Source organism: Drosophila mojavensis, unplaced genomic scaffold, assembly GCF_018153725.1.
Source record: "Drosophila mojavensis isolate 15081-1352.22 unplaced genomic scaffold, ASM1815372v1 contig_36, whole genome shotgun sequence".
Classification (NCBI taxonomy): Eukaryota; Metazoa; Arthropoda; class Insecta; order Diptera; family Drosophilidae; genus Drosophila; species Drosophila mojavensis.
Window position 1 is genome coordinate 7,923,455 of NW_025318858.1, and position 14,151 is coordinate 7,937,605.

A 14,151-nucleotide genomic window follows, 5' to 3' on the forward strand; every position below is an offset into this window, starting at 1 on the left:
AAAATAAATTTTTTTAATATTAGTGAGTTTCCAAGGAAGCCGAGCCAGTTTTAAAATTTACATTTTCTGTTCAACTGATTTTGAATATGCTCAACAACTTATCGAGCAACCCTCTGCGAGACATACATACACTTCAGGATCAATGTACATATTTGGTTTGGCAACATGCGAAAATTTATGGATAAGCCATGTCGGGTGGCTGGCGGCACGTGGTGCCAATCCAGCGCACGCAAGCAGAACAACAGTGAGAAAGAGAGAGAGCGAGAGTGAGAGAGAGGGCGAGAGAGTGAGAGTAGTGTGACCAAAGTGTGGAAACATACATTGCGTGTCTCATTGTTCGCTATGTGCTAAGCAACAAAGAAAATATTATGATTTTCATATCAAAGCTAAGCAGTTAATTTCGCTTCAAGTGTTGCATAATTATGAAAAGGGGCGGGCAGCTAGTGGGTGTGGGAGGGACGACGAGGGATGGGCAGTATAGTGTGCATTCTGCATATGATTTGAGATGCTGTTGCGGCACTCGAAATACTCGTTTAGTCATCGTCAATGTCGAGGGGCAGCAAAACAGTTTAGTTGCTTAATTAAATGCAATACACGAAGGAGGAACCGAGCGAATAAAGCAAACGAAAGAAATGCATTTCAATTAAACAGAAAGAGAGGGAGCGAGGGAGAGAAAGAGCGAGAGAGGGACTGCAGAGCTGTGAGACTTAGCGCTTAGCTGTAATTAAGTGAGCCATTCAACTGCAACAAATGCAGCGCTTGCCCCGTGGGGCTAATGTGGATGAAAATAGAAGAAGAAGAAATTGAAAACTAGGAAAAACCTGAACTGCAAATGTACGCAAATGTTTGCCAATTGCCAGTCAGCTAATGATAGACACAATGACAATGAATGATAGTGAATGGTAATGAATGATAACGGAATGCAAATGCCTGCAAAGAGAACGACTTAACTGAACGTTGAGCAGATAAAAACTATTTTGTAATAGAACTAAATGTATTTAGAGCTTAAAATGAAATTGTTAATGATAGCAAATGATATTGAATGGCTGAAGAATGATAGGAAATGTTAATAGTCATGAGTAAATGAGTCTATAAATTTACTTGGAAATAGTTGAGAAGTAATTGATATGGATTGGTAGAGTATGTCTATGGTATGGAATAATTATAATATAGTGAAGTATTTGAAATCACAGTGAAATGCTTATACTATAGAAGCATAGGTTAGATACATACTATGTCCTTAGTGAATTTATGGAATAGAGCAAAACTTGAGATATGTTTAGGATAGAAGTATATGTTATATTAAAAATAATAATTTAATTATAGGTTGATAAGGACAGACAAAACAGATGAATATTCGTTATAGTAGGCTATGTGTGGAAATGGAGTATACTTGGACGAATACTAGGGATACAAATTTAGAGTAAATAATAATGAAGATGGAAAGAGATAATTATCTCTTTGACTCTAAAATCCGAAATTATTAATTAATAATTATGTAGAGATATGTCACTTGGCAAACGATCAGACTTGTTCTTATATGACTAAACAGCTAAGTCACATTCACAATATAGTTAGTAATAAATGATATGTAATACAAAAATGTTATATATAGAATACAAGTGATTAAGGATAATGGGTAATAATAAAAACTGTAGTAAATAATATAAGTGCTGTCCATAATAAAGAAATTCATTTAACATGCTTTTTTTTAAATAAAAAATTATTGCATTACTAAATGTATAATAAATTTGGTTTAGTACACAAATATATTTAATCTTTCTATTATAATAATTTTCTTTTTCCCCTTCCTTTTTATATTTTCAGGTAAGTTTACAATTAATTTTTATGGTCCGATGCTCCAGCAAACAGAGAACTCTCTTTACGTAAGTTTTTTCTTGTTCTTATTGCATAAAGTTCGACTTTTGCTATTTGCCCACCTGTTCAAGCTAATATCCCCCACTCCCCTTCCACCTTCAGTTTGGCACGGCCTTTTTTGGGACATGAACATAATCATTAAAATACTTTTAGCACACTTAGCACACACACACACACACACACACACATACAGACAATTGTGTGTTAAATCGTTTGGCCGTTTAACACACAAATGTTCACACTTTTGATGTCATTATATAAAACACACATACATATATGTCTATATATAGATGTGTGTGTGTGTATGTGTGTGTGGGTGAGTATAGTATTATGATGTCCGTCCGCCGCTTTGGCTGCCCCCTTGGGCATGACACATTCAGTTCAAACTGCTCAACCGGACGGATGGGACGGCATTCACGTTGTGTTTGCCGGCAAATGATTTCCAAAGCAATTCAAATGCAAAACGGGAGCCGTAACCCAAACACCCCCACACGCCTCGCCACCCCTTTGGTCGCAGCCCCTGCTAGCCCGCCCACAAACGTCAACAAAATAATATTGTAGGAAGAAGCATTGTGTGCTTCAATGCCTTCGACAAGCTGCTGTCATGATATTCCCGCCTCTGCCGTTGCATCTCTGCGTGTTCACCCTCTTCTCTCCTCTCCTCTCCTCCACTCACTACTCTCTACTCTTTCTCTTGTGTCAGACATGAAGCATTGTGTGTTGGCGAGAGAGTGTCGCCTGTGTGGCCCGCAGGCTATGCTCCCGGCTCAAACCTCAACTCAAACTCGCTGCACACTGGTTCCAACTCCGACTCCGACACCAACTCCGACTCCAACAGATTTTGTTGGCCTATGCCTGGCCCATTGTGATTCATCGGCTATTACCCTGCTGCTTGGGCTTCGACACTGGCGCCGTTCTGCCATTTAAATTGCCGCTCTATATCCTTGTCCGCCTTTCGGTATGGCCGACACGTCGCCAGCTTCACACTACCCACTGTGCCAAGGATACGTATGTGTGTGCGCTCTCTCTTTCGCTCACTGTCTCTCTGCGTGTTTTCGGCGTTTTTTGAGTCATCGCCGCTTTATTTATTTGCTCGGTCGCTCGTTCTGTTGCCATCTAATTTAATTGCAGTTAATATTTTTTTCGATATTCGAAAATTAGTTTTTTTTTTCGACTCGACGAACAACCTGCTGCAATATGAAGGAGGGCGAGAGAGTATGAGAGAGAGAGCGCGTGTGAGAGTGTGAGCTACGCATACGCTGTGTTGGCATGTCAGCTGGCTTAAACGTTTTTGCTCTCTGTCAAGCATTGCCAGCTGCAAAAAAATTTATTTATATATTCGCAAATGCTCAGAGCAATCGAAAATATAATATATTGGGTTCAGCATGGAATATGCGCTACAATATTTTTTTTTTTTTTTAGAAATGCGCATCTGATCGAAAAATACATACATCAAATTGGGAAACTTTTTTAATAATTTTTTAACTTTTAATAAAATATATTTTTAAATCATTTTCGAATCACTTGATATCATTTCATCATTTAATATTTATGTAATATAAATTGCATAAATATTTGTATTGGTTTTTAAAAACTATTTATTCCTGCATCATCGATTTTTTAATATAATAAAAAGAAACTAAATTTTTAAAAATTAATTCCATAATAAGATTTAAATTATTTGGTGTATAAAATATATTTTATAAATTATAAATATTTTTATTTTTTTATTTATTTATTTATTTTTTTTTTTAAATATTAATTCATACATATATGTATTTGCGAAACCCGCTGTTCAAACAGTGTAATAAGCCGGCTTTCTAATGCTCAGCTCAACTGCATTTACAGTTAGGCGCATTGAACGTTTTGTGGGTGGCAGGCGCTCTCTTACTCTCCCACTCGCTCTCTCTCTCTGCCAGCTCCTTAGGCATACTCTGCTGCTGCCGCCATCAAATTACAACAACAGCAACAATGAAGCAAAAAGTTTGCTGCGCTGCTCACGGCGCATGTTTCGAAATGGACTTTCGAAATTTCGCACATTAAGGTTACGCAGCAAGGTCGAAAATGAAAAAAAAATATATGTAACGCAATTTTATATAATATAATGTAATTAATATAATGTAATTATTATTATTATTATTATTTTTTAAATTTACGAATATATATTTTAAGCTAAGCTTAACCCTGCTATTTGGGGACAAAAGCACTCGCTCCCACAAGAAGTCAACCCTCTAGAATATACGAATTTACTCTCTCGCGCTGCTGCTGCCATGTTCTCTCTCATTCTCTCTCTCTCTTTCCTTTTCTGTGTGTGCGTTGGCTAGCTCGTTCTCTGTCTCTTTTTGGTTAGTTCTGTCTTGGGGGAGTTGTTGGTGAATGCCGCCAGCTCTGTTGCGCCCCAAAGTGGTTTGTCCTTTTTGCCATATGCATTGTCCTTGCCAAAGCCAGCGACAGCGCTGCCAGCACCGACGTCAGCGTCAGCGCTCAACGTCAACGCTGGCGTCAGCGTCAGCGACGTCAGTTGCTCGCCTGCTGCTGAAAAATTAACATCGACATAATTTAGTTTGTCTTCGTCGTTCGTTGCGCTCGTTACGTATTCGTGCCGTTTTGTCGTTAGCGTCGATTTCTCTTTGTCATTGTCGTTCTTGAAAGCCATAGCAAGAGGCAAGACGCAAAAATAACGCAGTCAAAAGCATAATCGCAAAAAGAATACGCCGCCGTGATTTGTAAACAAATACAAAACACAACACCAACAAAAATCGTAGCATACATTTTAGCGCGGCTGAAAATAAACGGAAACATTTGAATAAATTAGACAATTTAAATAAAATATTAATTCTAAATCAATTATATTAAATCAAATATTTATTTAAATAGTAATAACTGTGCGCTGCGCTCGCCTAAGTAGGCAGCTCAAATATTTAGTTGACAACACTCACATATCCGAAAACTACTGCTAAATACTACTAAATATCCTCTACTACTACTATCTACTGCTCTATACACATATTTGTTTATAAAAGTCAAAAAGACAAGTTATCAACATGCTGATTGGATTAGTACGCGATTCGGTGATGCAGTGCTTCTGCCATACATGCCGTGCGCCGGGCATTTTGCCAGCGGGTAAGCATACACGAAAATAGTAGTAGCCTAAACTGCTACTGAATTGAACAAAAACAAGAATTTTGGTAACAATTCGACTTGAGGCATTGTAAAATGCAAACAAAAAATAGTATAAGTAGCATAAATACTACTAAAGCTAAGTAGTTAATACTACCAAATCCAAAAAGTAGTAGCATGAGAACTATTTTTCATGAATTTGCAAACAATTCGACAAGAAGCATGCAAACAGAGAATTGTATACATTTTAGTAGTAGCATATATACTAACTACTAACCTAAATAGTAGTAGCATAAAAAACTACTATACGGGAAATTTGCTATAGTTCAACCTACATAAGTCATTGAAATGTGTATAAATGAAATAGTAGTAGAACTTTAAGTAGTAGCAAAAATACTGCTAAACCTAAATAGTAGTAGAAGACAATGAACTATAAATGAAAAGGCTCACATTTCATCTTAAATACATGCTCGAAATACTAGGAGCAACAGTAGTTAGACTAAATTTAATGTGATGATATACTATATGCTAACAATTCGAGGCATTTTTTAATTAATCATAAAAGTCAACTTTCAACTCGTATCATTTCTATTGTTTACCCCTTTTTGTTAGCAAGGTCAAAACAATTTTCAGCTTTTGTGTGTTTGTTATTCTTGTGGGGTTTTTTCTTTTGGCCTGTCCCTTAATAAAAGTTAAGGGTATTCCACTTTAAAGTGCCCTCACGTATGTTGGAAAAAAGTTATGGTCAATCAGAACTTATGCCCAGAGCTCGTTATATTTGTAGCTCCCAGAGCTAGATGCTCTTGACCGTTTCTCTCCACTGTTGACCTTAAGTTTCTTCTTCGTTTTCATTGTGTTTGTAGCTTTGTCGTAGAATCGTCAAATTAGATTCAATTTGTTTTGCGTTCAACTTTTTGATTGTTTGTGGGTGAGAGTTTGGGGAAATTTCTTGAGCACTTGATGCAGGTGCTTGAGTGTTGATTGTGTTAAGAGGCTTGGAGCCTTTCAAATGCAGACAAAACCAATTAGAATACTTCAATTCTGAATGGTTAATAGTTGAAGTCAAATGCAGAACATTCGAAAGGGGCTGAGATAAAATGAGAATTCGATCAAAAAAAGCTAGATTAGCTTACATTGCAAATATTCATAAATAAACTCATATATTCATATACACATTCATATCATTATATAATTATATAAATGCATTCGTATTTAGGTATTCAGATTCAATCAACTATATACTCATATTATATTCATTTTAATATACCCATGCATTCATACCTGCACTCAGATATATTTTTACGTGCACTCATATATTCATATTACATAGATAAATAGATTCATACATTCATACAATGTATAGAACATTCATATATTCATAAACTCTTTCATGTCTATACATATACATTCATATATTCATATAAATACACTCATGTGTTTATTCATATCTATACACTTATGTAATTATTTACGAATACTAGATTTTATGTATATTACTGTATTCATATCTACAATCATATTCATTTTTAAATTTTCATATATAGTCAAATAAGGATTCATATATAAGATTCGTATATTCATATACATACATATATACAACATTGAGTGCTCATATTTGTTGTATGATCATTCGCAGATATACAGTACTCTATTCATAGATTCATTCATATATACACAGTATAATCCATTATATGATGCAATCTGATTAATCTTACAATAGCTTATGCTCATTCCATATGCAAATTTGTGATATGTGATAAGCGACATATTATTTAACATTTGTTTAACATTTGCGCGTTGGCAATTCGATGAATAAGTGACGATTAGATCGAAGTCAATCAAAAACTGAATGTTGAGTTCATCAATCATACGAAATGGCAGCGGGACCCGGCAGGATGATGTCTGGGCCAATATACAATATATATACATATATAGTAGTCAAGGACGTTACTTCGATACCTATTAAGTCATCAACAGGCCCAAGACAATTATGTAATACAACAATAACAACAACGAAGACTGGATGAAGAACTTAGGCTTAAGGCTGGCTGAAAAATACGAAAAAAAAAAAAAAAATCTGTTGGTAGGGAAAATCAATTTTAGATAGCAAAACACCGACAAAGTGGGAGAGTGGGAGAGAGAGAGAGCGCGTGTGTGAGGGAGAGAGTGAGAGCGTGGCAATAAAAGCGAACAAAAAGACAAGGAGTATGACGTTGATTTTTGGTGTGTGGAAAGGCAAAACTAAATGCCACCAAGTAGGCAATAACAATTTCGTGGATGACGGTTTGTTGCCTCTAGTTGTTGCTGTTGCTGTTGTTCTTCTTCTTTGCTGCTGTTGTTGTTGCCGCCTTTTTTTATGGCGTCCCTTGCCATGGCATCGCAATGGCTGGCGCCAGTCAGCCGGCAACGATGAGTCATGCCGCATGCCAATTGGAGCCGCATGCCGCATGCCGTATGCCGCATGCTTTGTTAACACGGCTGATGGTATTTCATTTTGTTGTGTTGCCGGCAGAAAAAGCAACTTCTTCTACTTCTACTTCTACTTCACGGCTTTCATCCTTTGTATTAATGCATATGGAATATGTCTGCATTACAACTGGACAAGGCAATTCAGTTATGCCAATGAATTTATTTATATTGTATTGGGCTATTAAAATGCAATAATCGAGGCAAACAAACGCACAGACGACTACGAAATGATTGCGCAATATGCACACGGGCCAACGAGCACAAGCACAAGCCGCACACACAAACAAACACACACACACACATACAATGTCGTTGACAGTGGAAGGCGTTTATTGATTTATTGACACAGGCACCTTACGTTAAAAAAGAGGAGGTAGAGAAAAAAGAAACACAATGGAAGCACGAGAAATACCCTGGCAAAGAATAGTGAAAAAAAAGCCATTCACTTATTAAACTGCCCTCGCAGAGTCATTTAAAAACAAACTAAATGCATATTTAAAATTAGAAAATATACCATATTCATTGCAAGGAAAGGATTATATAAAAATGAAAGAAAGATAAAGAATGAATTAATAAATGTTGAACTCTTTAGATCTTAATTAAAAATTTAACAAATAAAAGAGATCAGTTACTAATATTCTTTAATTGTTTACGATTTATCCAAGATTGTCAGAGTTAAAATACTAATATTCTGCTGCTTTATTCTTGTTTATGACTAAAAAATAATTATTGTACTAGAATTGGTTTAAAAAAAAAAAACATTAAATAAAATCGCGAATTGTTTGTGATCCATGTTTCAAAAAATGTTGATTGAGTGCAGAATTAGAGAATTATCATAATTTTTCTTAATAATCAAATATGAAGTACTATAAGAAAAGCTGAAGTAAAATTTAGGATTTTAAATGAATCATTGCAATTTAGAAACAGAGGGGAATATATTTCTGTATGTACTTTATTGTTTTGTTCGATTCACACCCCCCTTGAAGGTAGCCAGGCATACTCAACTTCATCCTCTGCTGGGGTACACAAGATAAGATGAGAGACAAACACCTGAGCAAATTACTTACATACGTTTTGCACAAGAAAAGCATTTAACTTCTTCAGCTGATTTACCTCACCATCTATCTAACCCTCCCAACCTCTCGACTCACTGCATATGGGCAATTTTTCAATTGACGAAGGTATTTTTCACAATTCCCCCCACCTTTTTGCAGCTATAAATCTTGCCGCGTAACTGTACCTAATTAAGAGTGTTGGATGGCGAGAAGGTTATAGAATAACAGCTCAATTTGCACTCGACACGTGTATAAAGATATAATAGACATTTCAAATGGGGTTTTACTAGTAAAAGTAAATGAGCTGGAAGTGCAGCTGGTGGAAAATTGATTGCCTTAGACCATATCTGTGGTACAATGAATGCGCGCTAAATAGCAGAAGAATTTCAAAGGAAAGGGTAAATAAAAGATATAGTATTTAGTAATAAATATATTTAACTATATGAGCAGAAGAATGAGATTTAATTTATAAATGATTGAGAGTAGAAAAATTCTGTAGTGATTTTTAAACACAAAGCATCATAACTGTTTCATAGGGATAGCTTCGTTGTTTTTTGTTTCTATTGCCTAACTGCGATATACGTTTACTTGTAATTATAGTAATTACAAACTCAAAGTCATTCGTTGAATACATTTTATCATTCCTTGCTGTTGCAAATAAAAGATTATCAATTTTAGTATTTTTTTTAAAGTATTTTTAGTTTGGTCCAGCTATAAGGATTTGGGCGGCATTTTAGAAATGCTCTCAATATTTTTTGTTAGTATTGCTCAACTACGATATACATTTTTTGTAATTACAAACTTAAATTCATTGGTTGAACACATTTTTCCATTTCTTGCTGTTCAAATATAAGATCAATTTTAGTATTTTTAGTATATTTTAGTATTGTTTGTTTGGTCTCATTGTTTTTTGTTACTATTACCCATCTACGAAATACCCCTACTTGTAATTAAAGTAATTACAAACTTAAGTTCATTTGTAGAATACATTTTAGTATTCCTTGCTGCAAATATAAGATGGTCAATTTTAGTATATTTTAGTATTTTTAGTATTTTTTGGTATTTTTGGTATTTTTGGTTTGGTCCAGCTATAAAGTTTTTGGCGGTATTTTAGGTAAAGCTCTTATTGTTTTTTGTTACTATTGCCCAACTACGAAATACTTTACTTGTAATTAATTATAGTAATTACAAACTTAAATTTACTTGTAGAATACATTTTACAGCATTCTTTGCTGCTGCAAATATAAGATTATCAATTTTAGTATTTTTTAGTATTTTTAGTTTAGTTCACCTATCAAGTTGTGAGCGGTACTTTAGGTAAAGTTTCTTTGTTTTTGTTACTATTGCCTATCTACGAAATATTCCTACTTGTGATTATAGTAAGCTCAAATTCATTCATTGAAACATGTTGCAAATATAAGATTAGAATTTTTCAGTATATCTAGTATTTTTTTAGTATTTTTTAGTATTTTTTATTTGGGTGGTATTTTAGGTAAAGCTCTCACTGTTTTTTCTTACTATTGCTCAACTACGTTATACCCCTACTTGTGATTATAGTAATTACAATTCAAATGTTAGCATTGCTGTTGCAAATATAAGATATATGAATTTTTAAGTATTTTTAGTATTTTTTAGTATTTTTATTATTGCTCTGCTATAAATTATTGAAATTATCGCAAATTGACAGGGAAACATGTCTCAATTAGCATTTGACACATGTCTAAATTAAGGCACATGCAGAACATGCACTACAGCGAGTCTTCCGTTTGTACGTGTGTGTGTGTGTGTGTGCATGTGGGGCATGGGTATGCATGGGGTAACATCTTGATTTCACAGAAATGGGAAGCTGCCCAGAAAGTCCACATCCAAACGTTTTGCCTTTGGCCCAAGGTTAAAGCTGAAACATGCTGGTTTTTAATTTGGCGCCACTAATTGTGAGTGCCGCTGCTCTGGGGCCAAACATGTCTCACTGCAACTACCTCGCCTCTCACTCACTCACCCTCTCATTCTCTCTCACTCTCTCTCGCTCTCTCTATGTCTATCTCTGTTTGCCACTCGAATGTGTGCTCTTTGTGTTTAGCCTCGCCTGGCCTGGGCTTGGGGTTTGTTTGGACTGTGTGGGGCTGACTTTGCTTTTCGGTTTTGCCAAATTAGATTTCCTAGCTACAAAATTGCAATTGAAAATGCTTTTTCCACTGCAGCTGCTGCAACGGAAGCGCTGCAAATTGTTTGAATCGGTGCTAAAATGTGGAATGTGTAAAGGGCTTGAAATGCTCGAGTAATGCTAAAGCCATTAAAGTGCTCACTTTGATTGCAAAAGCGCAGTTAAATGAAAAGAAAACTTTAATCAAAATGAAAATTGAATGTAAAATTAATTAACTACATTAGAATACAATAATTTCGACATAATATATACGATTATTATTAGTTAGATCTGAGCCCAAGGCATAAATCAATTAAGATGAATTGCGACTGCAACAGACAGACAGACATCAGCAGCAGCAGGCTGTAATGAAGTTGAGCCGAGGTCAATGTGAATATAATTTGATGCATCTTTCAGACAAATGGGCTCGACAGCTTGCGGCCAACTTGGGGCTGAGTGGTGCCAAGGCATTTCAGATGATGGATTAGACGAGTGCTTTAGGACCGCCCACAAAGCTAAACATGTGTTGTAAATGTCCACAAATTGCTTTGCTAAGAGAGGGAGGGAATGACAGAGAAAGCAAGAAAAAGAGAGAAGGAGGGGTGTGGGATTAGGAAACATTTGAACTGAAATTAACTAAGCAAATGTGCTTCATTTGCCAAAATGTTCGTGAACAGCTGCTGTGACAAAAACAAATTTGTTCTGCTGCATATATTAAGTTCTTATATTGCCACAGATACATTTATACATACATGTATGCAGAGTGTATATGCATTTATTTCTAATAATAAATGTACAAATGCTATCTAAAATTATAGGTCTTTAGCTTAGACTTAAAAGAGATTGAAATTAATTTTGGGAATTTAATAAAAAGCTATTGTGTTAGGCATAAATCCGAATTTTTTATTAATGCAAAAGTTAGGACTGCTAGAATAAAAAAGACAGAAAGAGAAAGAGAGTAGAAGATAGAAAGATTCGTGGTTGATCACATAAGGAATATATTAGCTTAATAAGATTGACATTTTTGCTTCAATCTAATAAACTACTTTGGCTGGAGACTTAATATATCAAATACATATTCCTCATCAACTTACGCAGCATAGGTTAAATATTTTTATCCAGTATCTCAACTCATTTCAATAAATATGGATATGTCTATATGAGCTCCAGGAGAAAATCCTGTTGAAACAAAATAATTTTTTGAAACAAAATTTGCAGCTAATCGATTTTAAGATTTGGGACCCTGTGTCGTTGCAAGTTTTTCAAATAGTTAATAGACTTGATTAACTGTTAAATTGCAAATTTAAAAATTGCCTTACTGAAAATATTAAGATATGCTAAAGTATATGACACGTTTGCTCTATAGAACCTTAATAGCCGCTGGCTAAGTTATATAAGACTCGTCTACATTTCGACGTGTATTTTTATTTTTTTTTTTTTTTTCATTTCCGACTTTGCGGCGCCAGCAAACAATCGACACGCTAACATAATACTCAAACCCTAACAAAACATTTTAATCATTATATTTGGCGTTACGACTTTTGGGTTGGAGTCTTGTAATTACCAAAACCAAAATCCAATAGGAGCAGCCCTCACTTAGACAGTTGCTGTGATCTAAATTGACTGAAAATTATAATATTTAAATACGTATACGGTATATTTCTCTACATATATACGTATGTAGGTATCTACTTACATACATATTTACATATGTACTCATACATCGTATATGCGTTGCGTGACTTTTACTTGACATGTAAAAAAAAAAAAAAAACCCAAAAACAAAATGGAAAGGAAAAAGGAAAATATTTGTCAGCCATTAACATTCTCGAGTTGTCCTTGAAATGATGTAAACGAGCAGCTCAAGTGGCGAGTGCGGAGCCTTAGAAATTATGCCTGACTTACCGATGTTTGTTTGTGTGTGTATGTCTGTATGTACGTTTGTGTAGATGCGAATGTAGTATTCAGGTAGTTCATTAGGGCCAAGCTGTTTGGGCTAAGCAAGGCGGAAATCCTACAGCCGTATCGAGAGGAAATGAAGAGCTTATTAAGATGGCGAGGCATCAGCAGCTTGAAAGCATTAATTTGTGGCTGGTTTCAGTGAATTAAGAAAAACATTGATACGAGGACAAATGGCATAATGTAGCCTTACATTGAATATTACGAAAGGGAGAGAGAGGGAGGATGAGAGGGATAACAGAGAAAAAACGACAGTAAGACTCAGGGTGATAGAGAGAGACAGTCAGATACGGATCTATATACCAATCGGCATAGTGAAGCTTTATACAGTATACAGCTTTTAGATAGAACCAACCCGCTAAAACTGTTTCAAATCAGGCATAACCAACTGCATAATACTCGCTAACTAAATTAAAGCAAACATTTCTATATGGCGATTTGCCACCATACAATCAACAGCCATAAAAAATAAAATTTTATCTATATATTATATATATCCATCTATATTTTTATCACCTTTATATACCCAACTACAAAAATATAGGAAAAATCGTTCAGCACCCACATAGTTGGGACCGTATATTTATATATGTAAATCCATGTTTTAAGTCTAAGTTTTCAAAAAAAAAAAAAAAAAAAAAAAAAAATACAAGATGAAGGATAACTTATATCCATCTGCCGAATTCTGTTTTTTTTTTAATACTAAGGAATATATAGGAAATATAATTTCGAATCGTATATTTCACTTACCAAATTTCGCTGAGAGTCTATAAAACCAATATGCTTTTTTTTATATGTCGATCGAGTATGTGGAAATGACAGTTAGTTGAACCGTTACTAATATCGGCCGCCCCATTATCTGTTGTTTATTTTTGAAAAGTTGTTTCTTTTCGTGTGCGGCATTTGATGCGCTGTCAAATTTGACAAAGCTGTGGCAACGCTTGAAACATCCATGTTCCTGCCTGTACAGTTGTTTTTCTTTTCGTTTTCATTTACCTGTGTATTTTCAGTTGCCAGAGGCAAACACCTTTTGTGTGTGCGCTGCTCTTGTATTTCAACAAAAATAGTCGAAAGTCATAAATAATGGCTGGACGGCCGAGAGTTTTATGGATGGTCCATGCTCTCTGGTCCCTGGTGTGTAATTTTCTCCTTTCAACTCATACATGAAAAAGGATTTTTTGCTTTTTAAACGGACAAAAATTCGTATGTGGGTGTATATATAAAAAGTTTAGCTATACAGTTTACTCGTGTGTTTATAAATGTTATGCTGGAAATTCGAGCACACAAAACAACTGAAATGACTTAGTGAGACTAATAGAGATGAAAAAGTATTTACCATTAGAATGAAACTTTCAGTATTAAAGTGCGAGTTCGAGAAAGTGAAAAAAGGGACAAACAGAAAAGTTGAAAAGTTGTTTAAGAAAAGTAGAAAAGAAAAAGCTACTAAAAAAACTAGAATGCTCTATTAGAGAAGACTGCTTGGACGTTACAATGGCACCTTAATTATTTAATTAATAAAGTTTTTAA

At 35.0% G+C, this 14,151-nt stretch overlaps 1 protein-coding gene and 1 long non-coding RNA gene across 6 annotated transcripts in view; one reads left to right on the forward strand and one right to left on the reverse strand.

Moving 5' to 3' along the window:
* LOC6576318 (stathmin) overlaps window positions 1-14,151 on the forward strand; it is an 86,309-nt gene that overhangs the window by 29,792 nt on the left and 42,366 nt on the right. For 4 of the 5 annotated variants that reach the window (XM_015165106.3, XM_002002273.4, XM_015165107.3 and 1 more), the window contains exon 1: window positions 4,656-5,001. The exons of the other annotated variant lie outside the window; for it this stretch is intronic. In XM_015165106.3, the coding sequence (XP_015020592.1) occupies window positions 4,923-5,001 (79 nt within the window). In that variant the 5' untranslated portion in view covers window positions 4,656-4,922. Of the gene's footprint in view, window positions 1-4,655; window positions 5,002-14,151 lie in introns of those variants that run through there. 5 annotated transcript variants of the gene reach the window in all.
* On the reverse strand, window positions 9,966-10,650 carry LOC122757303. The gene is made up of 2 exons (XR_006357279.1): window positions 10,522-10,650; window positions 9,966-10,419 (listed from the first exon to the last, which is right to left on the reverse strand). It is a non-coding gene; the product is annotated as an uncharacterized LOC122757303 (long non-coding RNA).